The 20576-nt window shown below is 48.7% G+C and overlaps 1 protein-coding gene across 2 annotated transcripts in view; it reads left to right on the top strand.

The window, feature by feature from the left end:
• Positions 1-20576, top strand: part of IPO4 (importin 4) — a 2629293-nt gene that overhangs the window by 260368 nt on the left and 2348349 nt on the right. For both annotated transcript variants that reach the window (XM_078644926.1, XM_078644927.1), the window contains exon 2: positions 971-1057. In XM_078644926.1, coding sequence (XP_078501052.1) covers positions 971-1057 — 87 coding nt within the window. The remainder of the gene's footprint in view (positions 1-970; positions 1058-20576) is intronic.

Raw genomic sequence — 20576 nt, 5'->3', positions numbered from 1 at the left:
AACCAAGAAGTAGCACCCTGGGACTAGAAGACCCAGAGGGGTCAATCGATGCACCCTAGGGAGTCCAACAAAACTCCTCTCAATCCGAGCATCAGCATGTCTCCACATTCCAGGCATCACATTCAACTAGGTTCCCCAAGTCCAATGCTGACTCTTGGTCTTCGAGAGTAGAGATATCTATATATGTTTTTGCATTTATTTTAGCATATTTACATGTTTTTTTTTTAGTGTCCTTCCTCCTGTTTATTTATTTGCTGCATGGCTAAACACTTAAAAGGTACCAAAGGCGAGACCTATTGGCTATGCGGCCCGCCAATGCATGTTTACTTTCGTTTCGGGATTCATGGGTGGGTCTCTGTTCTGCATCGCTCGTATTATGTAGGGTCATTTCCCTGTGTTTAGGCTCACTAAGCGTCAATGTGCCTGTCTGCATTCTGTTCTGTGGCCATGGACCCTGTGCCTGATCAGTTTTGTTTTACTTTTTGAGATTCTCATTTCTGTTTGTGTCATGAAGTCATTACCTCTATGCTGATTGATTATTTGCCTCTTTTAGCAATAACGTGTCTTTTCCTGTTTATCTTGTGGGCATTGACCCAACTCATCGAAACATGCCTATTTGAGATTCTAGTGTCTAGGCTTGTTTCAGTCTCCACTCATCCCCACTGACTGTGTATTCAGCTGGTAGTTAATTGCTTGCTTTTGTGATTTTAAGGTATTTTGTACCCAGTTGGTTTCCGATCTGTGGTTTCAGACCTAGCGGTATTTTTCTGGGTTTGGATGCACAAGTCCCATGCTTTGTGTTCTTCCACCTCTTCTCTATACAGCTTTTCCCTTTATCCCCAAGAACTCACAGGCTCTCCAACTGTGTTGTTTATTTATGTTTGTGATTACTTTGTACCACATGTGTCTCCATTTGTACTCCTCAGCCTCCTACTCACGTCCTAATACAAAGATGTATTCTATCTTGCAGGCGACTGCACAGCTGAGGGAGGCATTCAAAGACCCTTCTGTGCTCCTGGCACTTTGCGAAGTTCTGACTGGATCCCAAAACCCTCAGGTAAGAAAGAAAGTGATACTCCAGATGCAGCACTGACTGCAATCTCAATTATCTATGTAAAGTTATATTCCGGACTTTCGCTGCTAGATGCAGGTTGAGCACACATATTTGTAGCTAAATTTCAGTTCTAAGCCTTATGACTCCGTGTATCATAGGTGCTCTGAAAACAATCACTTTTTAGTCTCCTCTCATTATGAGAATGGATTTCTGACCCTAAAAAACTAGATCACTACTTGGGATATTCCCTATGTGAATCATCCCATGACAAGCTGTGATTCTCTATCACTCTTGCTTTTCCTCTTACAAATTGTTTTAATGTTTGTTTGCTTAGTGTATGCAACTGAGCACGGGTCCCTCTGATTTCTACGCGCAAACAGATACTACAATCACTGTCCAATTTCTGGTAAGTGCGTCCCTCTAGATAATGTTTAGTGGACGTGCATAAGTTTGTTATGTCTCCACCCAAGAAACACAATTTCATCCATGGAGGGTTGATGAGGAGATTGGTCTATGAAGCATGGCTTCTGATACCTGAAATGCGATTGGATATTGGGGGATTTGACGCATCTTATTTTAAAGTGAGAGATTTCGTTATAAAAAACTGCAACAAATATACTTTTTTGAAACCCAAAGCTTGTTTGTGAGAACTACAGATTTAATATTGGAAATATTGAGTCCTTGTTAATACGAATGTGGGAAATGGCAGTAATCTATATTTCTCCAACTTTGAATTGCTTATATTACTCCAGCAATGGATCTTTCATAGATTCTCATGCTTTAATCATTCCCCGTTGTCGAAGTGGGACCCCCACGGTACCATAATAAAGCAGTATGTATCCTTAACATAGGCCACAATGACAATGTATAGTCGCATTAGGAGCCTCTCTATGGTCTTTTGAAAAAAGGACCATATTTTAACCAATCAGGAGACTGCACCATCTAAAAAACTCCAAATATAGGCAAGTTCCCTCAGATTTTTTACTGCACGTCATGTGAAGGCAGTCTTCCTGAGCTCTGCTCAGTTATCTACCAACTGACATTGTGAAACTTCATTTTTATTACTCCCAAGCCTGAATCGCCTAAAAAAGGGCCCTTTAGACTCTACAGCAGTTGTGGGAGGAAACGTCTTCACGCAGATGATCCCCCACAAGGATTTTATTTATTGCCTTTACCTTCCTCAAGGTGAAAGACTGCACCTTCCCTACTAAAATATTAGTGTAGTGATCGAGATGGAAGGCTGCTCTTATGGCTTCAAAAAGAACTACCACCTCTGCAGAGGGCAGTGACACTTCATCAACCTCTCACATAAGATCACAAAAAAGATGTCAAAGGAGCAAGGGATTCAAGATGCTCCCAGGAAGTCCTTAAAGGACAGTTAAATTATTATTTTTTAAAGTAGAATTTCCTCAGACACTTCTTTGTCTGAGCCTTCTGCTCCTGCTCTGAAACCTGGAGTTCGCTCTTCAAAATCCTCCATGGATTAATCAAAAGAAAGGGCCAAAATTAAGGCCTCCATTGCCTCGATGATGACCAGGTCATCGTCCCCAACTGTATTGTCGACGACAATGACCACCTTTACAATTGCATTGATTACGACAATATAGACAACGCCTTCCAGATCGTTGACGGCACCCATCCCGTTGACGAGTACTTTGTCGTCGAGAGTGAAAGACGATGACGGCCCCATCAACGATGACTCCATTGATGAACATACCATCGATGAGCGCCTTGTTAATGAGAGTGAAAGACATACCTGTACGACCCTGCCGATGATTAACACATTCTACTGTCAGAACACACCTCTCCCAGTAAGGTGTCCTCTCTTCCTCCAAGCCACCTGTAGGACCGTGAAGAATCTGAAGATGACACAGTTTAGGGCAGTCCATAGTCCCTCCGAATTGCATGTAAAGTGTCCGGATGAAGAAGACTATGAGGGGGCAGAAACCTATTGTCAAGGTTACTTTGAAACTATATACTCTGAAAGGCAGAAACATCATGAACACTCGCCTTCACAAGAAGCGGTTGTGCAGGTGCCGTGTTGCTGTCCCGCAGCTCACTAGGACTCCAAAAGCTGATTGACGGTTTTGTCAACTTTATGAACTCACTTGACCTTGCAGCAAATTTGGAAAAATCGTATGTCCTGTCAATTGGCACAAGTACCAAAAGGGTCTTCACATACAAGATAGGATCCCATAGGCTGGGACGGGTGAAGTCATTTTCCTACTTAGGAGTCTCTTTCGATGAGAAACTGGAATTCAAAGGTCTCATTGAAAAACATGCAGGTAAATTGGTGGCATCAACGGGTGCCATAATGGCCTACGGGAGGAGACTTGGCAGATGGTCGCCTGAGCAGATTCTTAACCTCTATCGATCAATTGTTTGTTCCAAAGTATCTTACGGGGCGGAAGTATGGGGCTTTAAGACGAACCATGTGTGCCAGATCCAAACAGAGGAAAATAAGTTCTTCAAAAGACTATTAAAGGTTCCCTAGAGTACCGCCTCGTATATCACACACAATGAACTGGGGGAATCATATATTGAAGACAGAATAATGATTAGACCGCTTCTGGCTTGGATCAAAATTTGGATTAACCCAGAGGCCAATTTTAGCCGACAAATTATTAAAGACTGCATGAGCCGGGACAGAGGGGGACAGATCCTGTGGTTAAAATATGTAAAAGACTCCTTGGATTCAATAGGCTGCAAGAACTCCTTTTCAGATCCTGAGTCCATGACTAACCAGAATAGGACTCGGGTCAAAAAACTATTTTCTGACTGGATGTCCTCGAAAAGGGCCCTTAAGGAAAAGGGGAAATCGTCTGTCATGGCGCATTGCCTGTTGAAAAAATCATGCAGAATGGAACCATACTTGGTAGTGATGTATAATGCGCAGGAAAGATTTTATATGACTCGCTTCAGATTAAATCTCCTACATCACCTACTTGCCGTCCCTGCGGGTTTTACAAAATCAGTGGAGCTGAAGGGTACCTGCGGCTGCGACACTAGGTCTCAGCAGGATACCCTTCATTTTGTTTTATTGTGCCCCTTTTATTCAGTCCCTAGGCGCAAGTTCTTAGTAGGGATCTTGAAAAAAAAGAAGCTGAGACAGGCGAAAGCAGCTTTACTTTTTCTGCAAGAAGCTTCAGATCCCCACACCTTACTATGCATAATAAGCTTCATTAAGATGGCAATGAGACTAAGGAACACGCGAGAAGCAGTGGACTTTAATAAACTGTAAATCCTAGCCCCAGACCCTAGTAAAACCCCATTAATGAACATGTCGCCCCATTTCAGGATAATTTATATCTCCTTTTTAACTCATATTTTTTAAAAAAAATAACGTTTTTATTAAGAATGTATGTCTGTATTTTATGCTCTTTTATGGTATCTTCTGAAGTGCCGAATAAAGGTATTTGAACTAGTGCAGGTGCCACTATCCTTTTTGCAAGGTCTACTGGGTATGCTCCATGAAGATCAATGACATTTCCGTAGCCAGTTATACCACTGCTGCCAGCACAGCCTATTGTTCCACCACTACCATCACCAAGAACACCGAGACCGATCCCACCACAGTAACTACTAGGATGACACCTCCATCTGGCATTGTCAAGCCTCCAAAGGATGTTCCTACATCATAAGATGACGATCAGGAAGAGGGTCAAATTACTGATGACCCATCCAACCCGGATTGGAACGACTACCTAGTTCCTACTCCATCCCCACCAGTTGCACACCCAGTGGACTCTCCTCCGAACGATATTGGGAGATTCCACAACCTCGTGGAGAGTGCTGCTAAGAGGTTCAAACTGCCAATTACTGTCAAACAGACAAATTGTTTCTTATATGACTTCAAGGAGCAGGAATGGAAGTCCGTGCGTGCTATTCCTGTTGTGGGTTATATTTGGGAAGAAGGCATAAGGATAATGACAAATCTAGCGTCATTGGCAGCGGTATTGGCTCAAATGGATAAAAAAATAAGAGGCATGTGAGAATTCACCGGCCTGTTTAGTGGGTCACCCAAAGCCGGACCCTGTAGTTGCCCAAGTGCCTCAACATTAATCTAAAAATCTGTATATGTCAGTCTCAACTCCACCAGATTGTTAAGGCAGGTGCCTAGACAATCTAGGCAGAAGGTTCTCCACGATGTCTGCCATGATCATCCAGGCTGTTAATTCTCTTGGCGTTTTGGGTCGGTATGCATGACAATTTTGGTCTGACATGAATGTACTGATAGATCTCGTGCTAGAAGATAAACGATCGGCGCTAAAAGAAACCTTCAAGGAGGAGAGAGAACATCTTCTGAAGTAATTGATTGTGCGATGGGCATCGCTTCCACAGGTTCCAGTTTGCTGGCAGGGCAGCGTTCTTAAGATGGCAGGGTGGCTTAAAGCAACATCCTTTTAGGCCTGAAGTACAGTCCAAAGTCCTGGACATGGCTTACGCTGGGGAGACCCTATTTTTTAAACCTGTTGCTGCTTTATTGGCAATAAAAACGAACAAAGACACTGCTAGATCCCTTTGCACCCTTCAGTTCAAATGGTTGCCCTTTGGGGGGCCTGAGGAAGAACTTTTTCATCATATAGGAGAGGATATCAGCACGACTAACCATTCCAACTCTCCCAGTCGCAATACGGGCCCACTTGCCAGCAGTAACAATTTCGTCAACTACCTGCAGCGGCTTACACCAAATCGGGTCCTCACTGAAAGAAACCCCCCAGAGTCAGGACACTGCTCGTAAACATTGACCACATTCAGGTGCCACCTATATCCAATCATCCCATGGGTATGAACATTTCCAACTACCGCCCCAATTGGGAAAAGATAAGATGTGTACTGGACTTGGTCACCTATGGCCATACCCTGGAGTTAACCCAAACACCACCAAACAATCCCTCAAGGGTAGCGCCTCCCCCGTGTCTTAACTTATTAGGGAAAGAAGCCCTCCCCATGCTTTCCAGAGAAGCAATCAAGGCAGTTTTGTATTCCCAGAGGGGTTTGGGTATCTATTTCCGCTTCTTCCTGATAAAAAAAATAATAATAATTAGTGGAATGGAGACCCATTCTAGGAGAAGCATTCTAAACCTCAGAAACCTAAACAAATTCCTTCACCAACAATCCTTTCGAATGGTTATGGTTTCAGACATCCTTCGTTTCCAGAACAGCTGAGACTTTGACATGGCTGGACTTACAGGATGTAAGTCCTGTAAGTCCAGCCATGTCTCCGATTTATCGTGGACGGCACCTGCTACCAATTCAGAACTCTCCCTTTTGGCCTTAAGTCACGGCCACACATTTTCACTAAATGCCTGATGAAAACAAGGTCACTAGGTATTTCCCTATCTGGACGACTGGCTGCTAAAAGCTCCAATACCATTGAAAGCATCCAAAAGAGAGGGTTGTCTCACATCATTCAGAAAGCTGCACCTTACAATGAATCTTCGGAAGTCAATTACTGTTCCAAATCATAATATTCCTGGGTTTCAACTTGGACACGATCCAGAACAAGGCTTATCTTTCAGACAGGCAGCAGAGAGTAACAAATTTGGCAACCAAATTATCCAAAAGAAAGCCTGTATTACTACTACTGTACAAGTTGTTGCTTGGCATAATATCCTCCGCAATCATTCTAGTACCACTTGCACGCCGGAGGACTAGGCCATTGCAAGAGGAGCTACAAAAACAATGAATACAAACAGAAAGATCGTTCAAGGACATAAGCATCAACCAAAGTATGATGGAAATGCTAGGGTGCTGGTCTCTGTCTCACCTCTCAAAAAGCCTCACGTTCTCGCCCCAGATACCAGACTTCATTATAGCTATGAATACCTCGTAGGACAGCTGGGGCGGCCATCTGCAGGATTTGCAGATTCAAGGGAGATGATCTGCCTTGCAGAAATCTGTGTACATCAACTGCTTGTAATTGAAAGCAATCTTCCTCACCCTGCAAGCTTTTCTTCCAAGAATAGCAGGATGTTCGGTGCTGGTACATGCAGACAATACGACCACCATGCATTATATCCACAAACAAGGAGGTACATTATTACTTATGCTCTCCCAAGAAGCTCAAGAGCTGTGGAGCTGGCTGAAAACCCACATAATATCTCTGGGTCACATGTGTCCAGAGTAATACTTTGGCATATATTAAGATGAATTAAGAGCAGCTGCCTCAAGTGGAAATTGGATCTATCTGAAGTAGAAATAATATTTACACTTTGGGGGAAAAACAGTACTGGATCTCTTTGCGAAAGATAACAACAAATGCCAGTTCTGTGGTAATCAATTCTCACTCACAGGCTCAAGGGGAAATGGCTTTTTGATCAGATGGTCTGGGATTTATGCATACACCCGACCCTTCATTACCAAAGGTTCTCAACAAAATGAAGGCTGAGAACTGTTGCCTCATTGTTATTGCTCCCAGGTAGCCTGGCAGCACTGGTTTACAGATTTGCTCCTCCTGTCAGAATCGCATCCCATTCCCAAGCAGACACTGACCATGGTCCAGGTCCTATACCCGGAATCAGCCTCTATCCACTTGTGTGCTTGGTTCCTGAATTCTTCAAGGACTTAGACATTCCTCAAGATTGTAGGGATATATTATCCAAGGCAAGAGTGGAAGTAACAAACAAAGCACACAAATTGAAATGGAAGCAATTCTGTTTATGGTGTAAATGGTCAAACCTACATCCGTTGGAAGCATCACTGGAGCAGATTCTGCCTTCTCTCCCATTGCTTTTTGACTCATGATTCATGCATGCGTCTGTCAAAGTTTGCATTGCAGCAATATCAAGGTATAGAGTTAATCACATTATCTCTCTGTTCCACAAGAATAATCAAACAATTTATGAAGGGGTTGTTTAGTGCTTTCCCTCCAGTATGAACTCCTCTAGAATGGCATCTCAATGTGGTTCTCTCCAAACTTATGAAACCACCATTTGAATCTAATCACAAAGCGGATATAAAGTTTCTCACGTGGAAGGTTGCATTACTGTTGGCTCTCACATGAGCTTGCAGTGTGAGAGAAATGCAGGTTTTCACAACTCGCAAGCCTTTTCTGATTTTCACGGACTAATATGTGCTTCTCAGAACAAAACCTACGTTTATTCCCAAGGTTCCATCTCATTTTCATCTCCATGAACCTATCCTATTTTGTACCTTTTTCCCAAATCCGACATCACCAGCAGAAAGGTCTCTCCATAGCCTAAACAATCTGAAAGAGACACGTTAGTATTAGATTCCTTACCTTAGAATATCCCCAGGCGTCAGACTGGATCCGGAAAATTTTACGTAGCAGTACCCTTGCGCGTCGGTAGGCGTCGTCTGCGGCTCCGCGTCCGTCGTCGGCATCGTGGGCGCCGTGATGACGTCGTCGGAGTATTTAGACGCCGCCTCCGCGTGCTGACGTCAGTTCTTCTTTTTTCCGCGCCAGCAAGCGCAGATCTGGAAAAAGCAGTAACCCTAGTCATTTTTGACTAACTTTTTTGATCCATTTTTGAACCTGTTTCGAGTCTTTACGACTCCGATCGGTGCCTTAGGGATGCCCGGGTTCAAGCCTTGTGATGATTGCGACCGGCTGATGTCGGTCACGGATCCTCACCGCGTCTGCTTGTCGTGTCTGGGCGTCGACCACGACGACAAGGCCTCCTCCGACTGTCGGGCCCTCTCTTCGAAAGCCAGGCGGGAGCGGTCCCGTAGGCGCCTCGAAGTCCGACAGTCGGTCCCGCGCCGTGAGGGGTCCCGTTCCCACGGGAGGTCGAGGGACAGGTCGCGGGCCCGGAGCCACCACAGCTCCGAGGGTAGGCCTCACTCCTCCGGGTCGAAGTCGTCGTCAGGTAAGAGGCACAAGAAGTCCAAGCGGCGTCATCGCTCCTCGGACTCCCCCCGATGCTCGCACGATGCGGCCGGGGGCTCGGGTGACACCGCCCATGCGGCTCCGTCGGGGCCGCGGGTGCCGCGTCCGGCTCCATACCCTCTGGTCCCTGGGCTGAACGCGACGCCGGAGGAGATCGAGCGCTTCCTCATGGCCATGAGGAACCTCTCTCCTCCGACGGGTTCCGCGGCGCCTCCGGGCCCAGCGGACCCGTCTGGGAGTCCTAGCGGATCGGCGCCTCCGGCCCCGATGCCGTCGGGTGCTTCGGTCCCGACGCCGCCGGCGCCTTCGGGCCCGGCGCCGCAGCTCCCTGTTATGCCGACGCCGCCGGCGCCTTCGTGCCCGGCGCCGAGGGGCCCAGTTGTTCCGACGCCGCCGGCGCCTTCGGGCCCGGCGCCGCAGGACGCCGCTGGCCCCCCTTCGGGATCTTACGACCTCCCCGGCGTCGGACCCTCAGGTGTCCCCTCCGGCGCCGGCTCCGGCCGGCCCCGGTCCTATCCCCATTCCTGTTCAGCCGTCGGGACGGCCCCGCTGGGCGCCGCTCCAGACGTCCTTTGGTGATTTTCACTTTTACGAACAGGCCCCATTGATTGAAGACCCTGAATCTCAGGAGATGGGTGAGGAGGAGGACTGGGAGGGGTCTGAGGACCCTCTGACCAGGGAGTGTCAGTCTCATGAGGACTGGTCAGGAGACCTTGGGGATGCCAGTGGCCTGGACACCTCTCCAGACTCTGTCTTTGTCTCCCCTCCGACCGTGGCTTTGGAGGAGGGGGCAACTTATAGTGTGGTGCTGATGAGGGCTGCCAAGGCCTTGGGCCTTGAGCTCCCCGTCGCGGCCGTGAGGACTAATCTCCTCACTGAGGTCCTTAAACCGCAGTCAAGCTCGGCTGAGCCTCTGCTGCCCTTTAATGAGGCCTTGACTGACGTTCTTTTGGGCACTTGTTCCAAGCCCGCTACGGGTTCGCCCGTAGATAGGAATGTGGCCAGACGCCACCGCCCAGCCCCGGGCGACCCATGTTTCCTGTCCACCCACCCCACCCCTGAGAGCCTGGTCATCCAGGCCTCCAATTCCCAAACCGCATTCCCATCAGCCCCGCCGGATCGGGAATCCAAGAGGTATGACCAGTATGGGAAGAAGATCTTCTCATCCCTGAGCCTCGGCCTGCGGTCTTCCAACACCGCCTGCCTCTTGGGACGTTACACCCACTCAGTGTGGGATAAGGTCGCGGAAGTGCTGCCAGAGTGTCCGTTGGAGGTACGGGCCAAACTCGGCCAAGCCCTTGTGGAAGGCCGGGATGCAGCGAAATATTCGATTAGGTGTGGGCTGGATACCACGGACTCGCTAGGCAGAGCGATGGCAACGACGGTGGCGGTCAGACGCCACGCCTGGCTGAGGTCCGCCAACTTCTCGGCAGATGTCCAGAACACTCTTATGGACATGCCGTTCGATGGCCGTCGCCTCTTTGGCGACAAGGCAGACCACGCGCTTGAGCGTTTTAAGGACTCCAGGGCTACGGCCAAGTCCTTAGGCAGCCGGTTGCTGGCGCTGGCCCGAAAGGCCTATCACTCCTTTCGTGGCCACGGAAGGGGTGCGCCCACACGCGCCGCCAGCCACGCACCGCAGGGCAATACTCAACGCGGTGGCGGCCCTGGGAACCGCCGTCCGGGCGGTCGGGGGCAACGGCGAGGTCAGTCCACACCTTCCCCCGCAGCATCCGCCTCAAAACCCTCCTAGTCCGTGCTTTCAGGCCCATGTGACGCCAGTTGGAGGCAGGGTTCGCCATCACCACCTCCACTGGCGCACCGTCACTTCGGACAGGTGGGTGCTGCAAATCGTCCGAAGGGGCTACTCCCTCCCCTTCGAGGCGACTCCTCCAGCCATGCCACCGCAGAACCACCGTGTATCGGGGGATCACTTGCGACTTCTGCAGGAGGAAGTTACGGCCCTCTTGGCCAAGGGGGCCATTGAGCGCGTTCCTGGGCCAGAAGTAGGGTGTGGTTGCTACTCCCACTACTTCCTGGTACCCAAGAAGAGCAAAGGGGGCCTACGCCCTATCTTGGATCTACGGAACGTCAACGGTTTACTACGGAAGGAGAAGTTCAAGATGCTGACTCTGGCTCAGGTTCTTGCTGCTCTGGACCCAGGAGACTGGATGGTAGCGTTGGACTTGCAGGACGCTTATTTTCATATCCCCGTCCTGCCTGCCCACCGGCGCTACCTGCGGTTCATGGTGGGCCCCGAGCACTTTCAGTTTACCGTGCTCCCCTTCAGCCTTACCAGCGCCCCACGGTGTTCACGAAAGTGATGGCGGTGGTCGCAGCTCATCTGCGTCGGTTAGGGGTTTCAGTCTTCCCCTACCTCGACGACTGGTTGTTGAAGGCGGGCTCGCCCCAAACAGTCGTCAGCCACCTTCAGACGACGGCAGACCTCCTGCACCAGCTGGGGTTTTCCATCAATGTGCCGAATTCACACCTGTGTCCCTCTCAGAAGCTCCTCTTCATCGGAGCGGTTCTGGACTCGGCGCGATTTCGGGTTTACCCACCCGAACAGCGGGTCCGGGATATTCAGGCTCTGATTCCCATCTTTCAGCCGTTATCCCGGGTCTCGGTCAGGTTGACGCTGCGGCTTCTGGGGCTGATGGCCTCCTGCATCTTACTGGTGCATCACGCCAGGTGGCGGATGCGGGCTCTGCAGTGGGACCTGAAGTTTCAGTGGGCCCAGCATCAGGGCAACCTATCCGACCACGTCCTGATCTCGGAGGGCACTGCGAGACAGCTGCAGTGGTGGCTTACGGACCGCGATTGGGTCAGCGGCAGATCCCTCTCCCTACCCCAACCGGAGCACGTAGTTGTGACGGACGCGTCCCTCCAGGGCTGGGGAGGCCACATGGGAGAGGCGGAGATCAGAGGCCTCTGGTCTCCGGCGGAGGCCCGGCTCCACATCAACCTGTTGGAGCTCAGGGCGATTCGTCTGGCACTGAAGGCATTCCTCCCCTCTGTACGAGGGAGTGTAGTGCAGGTGTTCACGGACAACACCACCGCCATGTGGTACTGCAACAAACAGGGCGGTGTGGGGTCGTGGATCCTTTGTCAAGAGGCTCTTTGCCTTTGGCAATGGCTGGAACGCCAGGGCGTGACCCTGGTGGCTCAACACCTGGCAGGTTCTCTGAACGCCAGGGTGGACGAGCTCAGCCGTCGGTGCATGATGGATCACGAATGGCGTCTGAACTCGGACGTGGCGCAAGGCCTCTTTCAGCGATGGGGAGAGCCTTGGTTAGATCTATTTGCCACCGAAGAGAACGCGCAGTGTCATCAGTTCTGCGCGTTGGAATTTCCAAGGCGGCACTCGCTCGGAGACGCTTTTCGTCGCGAGTGGAGTTGCGGTCTGTTGTACGCCTTTCCGCCTATACCACTTCTGCCCAGAGTGCTGAAGAAGATCAAGCGCGACCGGGCCCAAGTCATCCTTGTGGCTCCGGACTGGGCTCGAAGGTACTGGTATCCAGAGCTACTCAGTCTGTCAGTCGATCCCCCGGTTCGTCTGCCTCTTCAGGAGGACCTTCTGTCGCAGCAGCAGGGGACGGTCCTCCACCCGAACCTGTCCAGTCTCCACCTCCATGCTTGGAGATTGAGCGGCGACAGTTGAGGCCATTTGACTTGCCTCCTGAAGTCTGTAACATCATTCTGGCAGCCAGGCGTCCCTCCACAAAGTCGTTATACGCCTGCAGCTGGAACAGATTTGTGGCATGGTGCACAGCAAAGGCTGTGGATCCTCTTTCTGCCCCTCTTTCTGAGGTTCTTCTCTTCCTTCTTTCTCTTGCCCAGCAGGGCTCTGCTCTGGGCACTATCAAGGGCTACCTTTCTGCCCTTTCAGCCTTTCTCAGGCTACCTGATCAACCTTCTTTGGTCAAGTCCCCTATTGTAAACAGATTTCTTAAAGGCATCACACACACGTTTCCTCCTGTTCCGTTTGTGATGCCTCAGTGGGACTTGAACCTGGTCTTAACATTCCTGATGTGCACTCCCTTTGAGCCACTTCACAACTGTCCTCTTCGCCTTCTGACTTTGAAGACTGCTTTCCTGGTTGCCATCACCTCTGCCAGGAGAGTGAGTGAGCTCCAGGCTCTATCTTCTAAACCTCCTTTCCTCTCTGTCCATCCGGACAAGGTCGTTCTGAGGACTCGTCCTTCTTTCCTGCCCAAGGTGGTCACGGCCTTTCACATCGGGCAGTCTATCACTTTGCCAACCTTCTTTCCGCCACCGCATCCCTCTAAAGAGGAAGAGCGGCTCCATCGTCTGGACCCAAAACGTGCGCTCTCATTCTATTTGGATCGCACACGCCAGTTCCGGGTGGATGACCAACTCTTTGTTGGTTACGTGGGCGCTAAGAAGGGGAAAGCGGTACACAAAAGGACCATCTCCCGGTGGATCATCTTGTGTATCCAGGCATGCTACTCCTTGGCTAGTAAGGAGCCCCCTGCTGGATTGCGGGCTCATTCCACCCGTGCCACGGCTACTACCACTGCCCTGGGCAGGGGTGTGCCCTTACAAGACATCTGTCAGGCAGCTACGTGGGCATCGCTGCACACGTTTGCTAGACACTACTGCCTGGACAGCCAAGTCCGGAGGGATGGCTTCTTTGGCCGTTCCGTCCTCCAGGACTTTCTGGTGTGAGTATTGGTTCGCAGACCCACCACCGGGGTTGGTATTGCTGGGGTATCTATTCTAAGGTAAGGAATCTAATAATGACGTGTCTCTTTCAGATGCACAAGTTACTACTTGTGTAACGATATATCTGTAAGAGACATTAGTTCGTATTAGATTCCTTACCGACCCACCCGTCCTCCCCGTTCTGCGAACCGATACCTAGGGTTAGGGTTGTCCCCTTCAGGGCCCTAGTTTCACTGGCACCAGTGTTGGTTTTTGGCATAGCTCTGCGTTTCTGGTGCGGAAAAGCTGTGTCTAAGAACTGACGTCAGCACGCGGAGGCGGCGTCTAAGTACTCCGACGACGTCATCACGGCGCCCACAACGCCGACGACGGACGCGGAGCCGCAGACGACGCCTACCGACGCGCAAGGTTACTGCTACGTAAAATTTTCCGGATCCAGTCTGACGCCTGGGGATATTCTAAGGTAAGGAATCTAATACTAACTAATGTCTCTTACAGATATATCGTTACACAAGTAGTAACTTGTGCAATGGGAAAAAAAGATTACTGGTTTCAAATGGACAATCTAGGCAAGGTACTTCAGTGATCAAGGCGGCCATTGCAAGGTAGATTTCTACAACCATTCAGTTTTGCTATTCCAAGGCTGGCAAACATCTAGCATTGGAGGCAAGAGCATAATCAACAAAGGTGCTATTGGGAGGAAGTAGGATCTTTCTGACATAGATACCCCCAATGTTTGCCTGGTGTCGGTCTGTTTTGACTGTTGTTCACTGGGATCCTGTGAATCGGGACCCCAGTGACTCTGCTTTCTCTAAATTTTGCTGGTAAGTATTTTGTACACCCTACAATTGGCATCCTGGGGTACCACTATAAGTACCTAGTATATGCGACTGAGGTACCTAGGACACTGTTACACCAGGGATCTCCCATGGGCTGAAGCTTTTATTATGCCACCCATGGGAGTCCATGCGAACTGTGTGGAGCTGCCATTCCACTCTGCTTGACAGGGTGCTAGCACCCTTCACTTTAGATATACGGTTGTCCTTATATCTGGGTCATTGCACTTAAAACCTTTAAATCACCTCTAAGGTAGGCTCTTCAGTCCAAGGGCAGGGTGCATGGGTCCAAGTGTGTGGGTATCCGTGCATTAGCAGAGGTACCCCTACAAACCCCGGGCTCCATTTTCTGGGCTTTGTAAGTGCAGGACAGCCATTATAAGATATGTAGTGGACACTCCCAAGTCGAGATGTCTAACTACATAATGACTTCCCCGAACCTGATCATGTTTGGTATCAAACATATTGGAATCTGTTGTATATTGATTCTCTTCATGGCGAGGTTTGTAATCAGATGAGTCCTACAATAAATCTACATGTAATCAACTAGAAGTATCCTGTCATCTATCCCCATCTTATTTACAACAGAATCATACCACTACACTGATTCTATTGTTAGTGGCATGATCTCATGTACTGAAGGAGGCTACTTGGAGGACCTGCCAATACCCACCTGTGTAGCCTTTCAGGGTCTGCCTGACATCCCGTGCTGCAGCTGGTTTCAGACACCCTTCTGGCCCTTGCTGATAAGCTTAACTCTGGCAGGGGAAGCTGAAAAAGTGATTTCCTGCAACAGAGAAGTGCTACCTCCTCTCATTTACAATTCAGTAGGGTGTGGGCACTTCCAAGCACCACAAGACTGCATTGAAGGGCACATTTGGTGCCCTCCTTGCATAAACCAGTTTCACTCAGTCCAGGAGCCCTTGACTCCAGCTCAGGCCTAAAACTACACCAAGGACCGGGGAGTGTCCACACCCCTGTCCGGCTCCTCCCCAAGTAGGTGCTGCAGAGCTCCTCTAAGTGGCCACTTGATTCTGCCATGTTGAATCTGAGCCGCTGGGAGCATCTTACTGCCTAGGACATCAAGTAGAGTCCCTGACTCTCTCTGATAAGTTGGTTGCCATAGAAGAGGTTCTTCTCCTTTCTGGGGTTACTTAAGGGCTCCCTAGAGGGTAGGCCCTTAGATTCATCCCAACAAGAACTTCCAGAGTCACCTGCCATCTTCTGAAGCTTCTTCAAAGACTCTTCTGCTGGTGGATAGCGGAACTCTGCAGTTTTTCAGCCAGGACCCACGACGAGACTGCTTCCGGTAGGAAGATTCCTGCTGCATCTCCGTCCCTGTACTAGTTCAAGATCTGCAACTCTGTGGCCGTGCATCCTCCGAGTTACCAAGAACTCATCTTGCATCCATGCTCGAAGGAATCTTCCCTGAAGTGAAGGAGTGACTTCCCTGCATCCGCAGGCACCTCGATGAATTGTTTGCTGATCCTCTTGTCCCATGGAAATTTTCTGGCTTACAGTATGGGGGATGGTTTGTTCATACTCCAGAGGCCTGGCCAATCTTCCCTCCAAGTTGGGAGACTGTAATCCCTCTCCAGCCAACAGTGACCACCTCCGTGTGCAACGCTTCTGTTTGTTGTTGCCAAGGATTGTTGGCTTTCTTTAAGAAAGATCTTTGAGATCCTGGCAACCCCTGCCTCAGCACTCCACAGCTCCAAGCTTTATTATCCTGGATGCAGCCCTTGCATCGTGGGGCCTCTCCTACTGTGTGCTCCTGGGGTTTCATTGCAACCTCCTGTGCCTGCTGCCAGAGGGTCCTCTAGGGGGCTTCACCGATTCCTTCTGGCTCTCCATCGTGTTGGACAGTTCTGGGTTATTCCCTCAGTCCTTGCTGGACTGCATCCTTGCATCTCCACATGTGAATAGTTGTTTCTGTTTGCCAAGGATTGTCGGAGGTCCTGTCGCCAACTGACCTTCCTGCACTCTTTAACCCGCGTGGGACAGCTTGTTAAGGGCTCCTGGTCTTCTGCAATGTTGCCTGGCCTCCACACCTGCTGTTTTCTCCACAACGCACTCCAGCAAGAACCTTCAACGAGGGCTGGTATTGTGCATTGTCTTTTGAACTCTGCCCCCTCTGCTTTCAGGTTCCTCTCATCCGGATTCACATCCTGGTTCGGCCAGCCATGTCCAATAGACGATATAGCTGCAGAACTTCCCCGACCCTCCATTGGCTTCTATGGAGGTTTCCGACATCACTTCTCCCCTTTGTGCCTGGGCTCCCTACTGCAGATGTCCTTCTCTTCTCCAGTGTTGGATCTTTCATAGATTCACACGCTTGAATCATCCCAGTCGTCGTCGTGGGAGTCCCACGGTATACATATAAAAGCAGTAGATAGAAGTACTATAGACTACCATGCAATGAAGAGTCACTGCAATAGCCTATCCACTTTCTTTTGTAAAAAAAGAACCAAACTTAATCAACAGCCAATCAGGCGACAGCACCCGCTAGAACAATCCAAAGAGAGGCTAGGTTCCTCAGATTTTCTACCGCACGTCTTGTGAACAGGAGTCTCCCTGAGCTCTGCTCAGTTTTCTCTTGTTATCCAGTTTTCTAGCAATGTTCTTTCCAAATAGTATTTTTTTTAAATAGTTTTTATTGATAACATTAACAGAGCATCTGTCAGGTAAACGGTGCATACGTTGGTTATTACAGTTCATTATAAGAAACCGTGTCAGTACATTATGCAAGATATTAAATTGCCATACTTCCATCTTTTTTGGTACATTTCTATAGTCCCCCGCTGCCTCCCGTCTATGGATCAGAGTCACTCTCCCCTTCAGCCACTGACGGATCACATAGATATCCCCTGTATTCATTCCAGGCACTCCAAATTTTTCCCCATTTCCGAGGGCAGCCTCGGTGCAGATACACCAGTCTCTCTGCAAGCATTGCTGCATCTAGATCTCTGCACCAGTCTCCAAGTGTGGGCACCTCCCCGGAACCCCAATATTTGGCAATATTTCGCTTAGCATACATTACACTCAGTGTCTCCCAATCTTGGGCCGGATGGGTAAGATCGTTTGGTTCCAAAATGTTCAACAGGCAGAGTCTTGGCTCCGGTACTGTGGTAAATAAATAAATAATACCTCTATTTTTGAATGGATAAATGAGTAACAGATAGCTCAATAAATAAGAGTCAAGATTCGAGGTAGTAGGAGTTTTTGCAGGTTTAATACAGCATAAGGACAGGAACAGGACAACCTGCACGGGAACAGGATGGCAGCGCTGCCGGGGGCAGGATCGGAATCGGCGTAACATTTAATAACAATACACGAATATATATATACTAAAACAGTTGCATTACAATACATATGATAGGCGGAGTAGTGGGTGTGGTCAATAGCAGTCGCGAAAGATAAGGGTGAAAAATGGGTGTAACAGGGGCGTACACATAGACATGTGATGCAAACGTAACAGAATATGTCATAAATGGGGCGGAAACATGGAAGGGGCTACCTAAGGAGCCGGGACCTCTGACCTAATGGTGCGCGCAAACTGGCAATGACGTGTTACTAGGAGAAGCTGGGGGCTATGAACTCTGTGCTAGGAGCAGAGACTGAAGTCTGGAGAGTCAGAGCGACATGTACCTAAACACTATCTAGTATCTGATGTTTAGAGAACATGTTGATAGAATCCAAAAGTTATCGGGGTAGAGGCTAACAGACTCTAAGACTGGAGCATGCATTATTCTACATGTAGTGCGTGATGAAGAATATTAAATGATCATTAATACAGTATTTCTCCAACATGGAGACGTAAAGGCTAGACTATGATGGTAACTATTGATGCAGTTCAGTAGCTTAGGAATGCAGAGAAGGAGGACTGAACTGATAACTGGAATCATAACATACTCTTGGCAGACTCAGAGGCAGAGCCAGGCTGAGCCGGGCACTGCGAGGCAGGAAGTAAGTGAAGGGTCAGGAACACAGGTGGGGGCTGTATCGCTCCTCAGCGAGGCTCAGGAGACAGGAGCTGAATCTGGTGTCCAGGCCCTTTTGAGGCCTAGGAACGGGGACTTTACAATGAAATAACGTGCACACTGAGAAACGTGGCGACGTAGCTTTACATAGGCCTGATATTCGTAGTATTCACGAGAACTGGAAACTGACATATTAGAGATGGATACAACTGTAATTGCGCCTTTAATCGAACATAGGGAATACATATGCATATTAATCATGCACAGATAACATATGATGGAGGACGCGTAGGGACACAGAACATGGCAAAATTTACTTTTCCACATTCCCTCCTTGTCACTACGTTTCCTTCAGGAAACATCAATATTCATGATACCATCTATCATCTCATACAGTATCATTTGCTCGTCTCGAATTTTCTGGGAACGGGTTTTAGAACGGAACTTGGGACTAGGAATACAAGAGGTAGCACAAATGCCGCAAATCGCAGGGCCACATTGTATACAGAGGCAGCAGCTGAATATGATCGTTACTGCAATACCTAGAAAGGACAAGACTGTCCATCCCCAAGCGGAAATTATATTCCAGAACCAACCGGACCATGTCCAGGTGGCTGGATCTTGGTGTAACAGATGGGCAATTTTATGGAGTCTGGTTATAGCTGAATAAACAGACGGTGCGTTATTTGGAATGAAAATGCAGCAACTAGATGACGATGACTCTACAGGCCCCGCCCCTATCGGCCAATATGACGTCAAGGACGAGACGATTCTGTAAAACGACAAATCTCATAGCAGATTGCTCTTCAGTTAAGTTACCTAGAGCAGAGGCAGTCTCATTTACTACAGCTTCAAGGGTTCTGGTTAACCTACGAATTAGCTTACTATTCTGGATAGGTCCTATAAAGAAGAAGAAACCTCTATTGAAATCTGTATACTGTTCTAGAGCAGTTTCGGTATAATCGACAATTGGGGACTCGATCTCCCTTCTATGTCTAAGGTGTACTAGATGTGTGTTTCTATGATAATCAGATGGGGCTAGGAAAACTGGTGGCAGTAGGAAGGCAATGTAACAGGTTCCCTCCCAATCGAGGGGCAGACGAACATATGCGGTCTGACCACAAATAAAATAAGAATGGCGTGAAGCTTTGAAAATAGATTTCCCACTGTCACTATATTTGACAATAGTAGTACAATCACTATGTCCTACATGTACGGAACCATTATTTCTAACACATAATTCGCCTTTGACTGGTAGTACTGAAATAGCAGGTAAGTCTGGAGTGGAATCAGACTGAACATTCAGGACCATGAAATTCGAAGAATAATTACCTAAATTGTAAACTTCGTTTTCTAGATCTAACCCTGTTCTGTGGGGAAGACCTTGCTTGTCTGGGAAACATGTACTGTTAAGAAAAGACATATCTGTTGAAGATGACGTTAACGTGGACCATGCTCCACACGAACCATTATGTGAAAATGGATAAGGAAAGAGTGGCAGAACTCCCTTCGGTGTCTGGAAAGGGGGGAGTCGACCACACACCCAACAATTAGTGGCATTGCTGGTCTGGTGTGAATAATGTAACATGCGGATAAAAGAATTATTACGCATAGCGAGGCGGTAAGAGAGTTCATGAGGAGGCAGATCACTAAACGTGTGCTCTACTGTAGCATTGGCAGACTTATTTACATGAGAAACTGGAAAATACAAGTAGAATGCATAGCTGGTGCAGGAAATCATAATGCTGAGAAATAATATGAAACATAGAAAAACGATACATCGGATTGAGTTTTGACTAACTCTCTCACTATGAGGGTCTATTTTATACATGTCAGAAACCGGTCTAACCGTTTCACCTAGGGGAGGACTTAGACAATCAAACTGGCTGACTTATTTTACTAGACCTTAACTTGAGTTTATACTCCTGTTGCGGAGTTTTCTCTAACAGGGAGGGTGCAGTATCATTGTCTTTTGCGGGACAGTCCTTAAGAATAGTACTTTGGCAGTCTTTAGAATCCTCAGAAATGTTCTTTGAGACAGGTTTCAATCCATAAAATTTCTTGATGTGCGAAAGATGCACCCAGCCTTTGCGTCCCTCCAACTTCACGGCTGTACGGGTGGCCAGGAGAACCTGTCGGGGCTCCTTCCAGCGAGGCTCCAGCGGACT

Source organism: Lissotriton helveticus, chromosome 5_1 (genome assembly GCF_964261635.1).
Source record: "Lissotriton helveticus chromosome 5_1, aLisHel1.1, whole genome shotgun sequence".
In the NCBI taxonomy this organism is placed as follows: Eukaryota; Metazoa; Chordata; class Amphibia; order Caudata; family Salamandridae; genus Lissotriton; species Lissotriton helveticus.
This window is presented reverse-complemented; position numbering and strand designations above follow the sequence as displayed.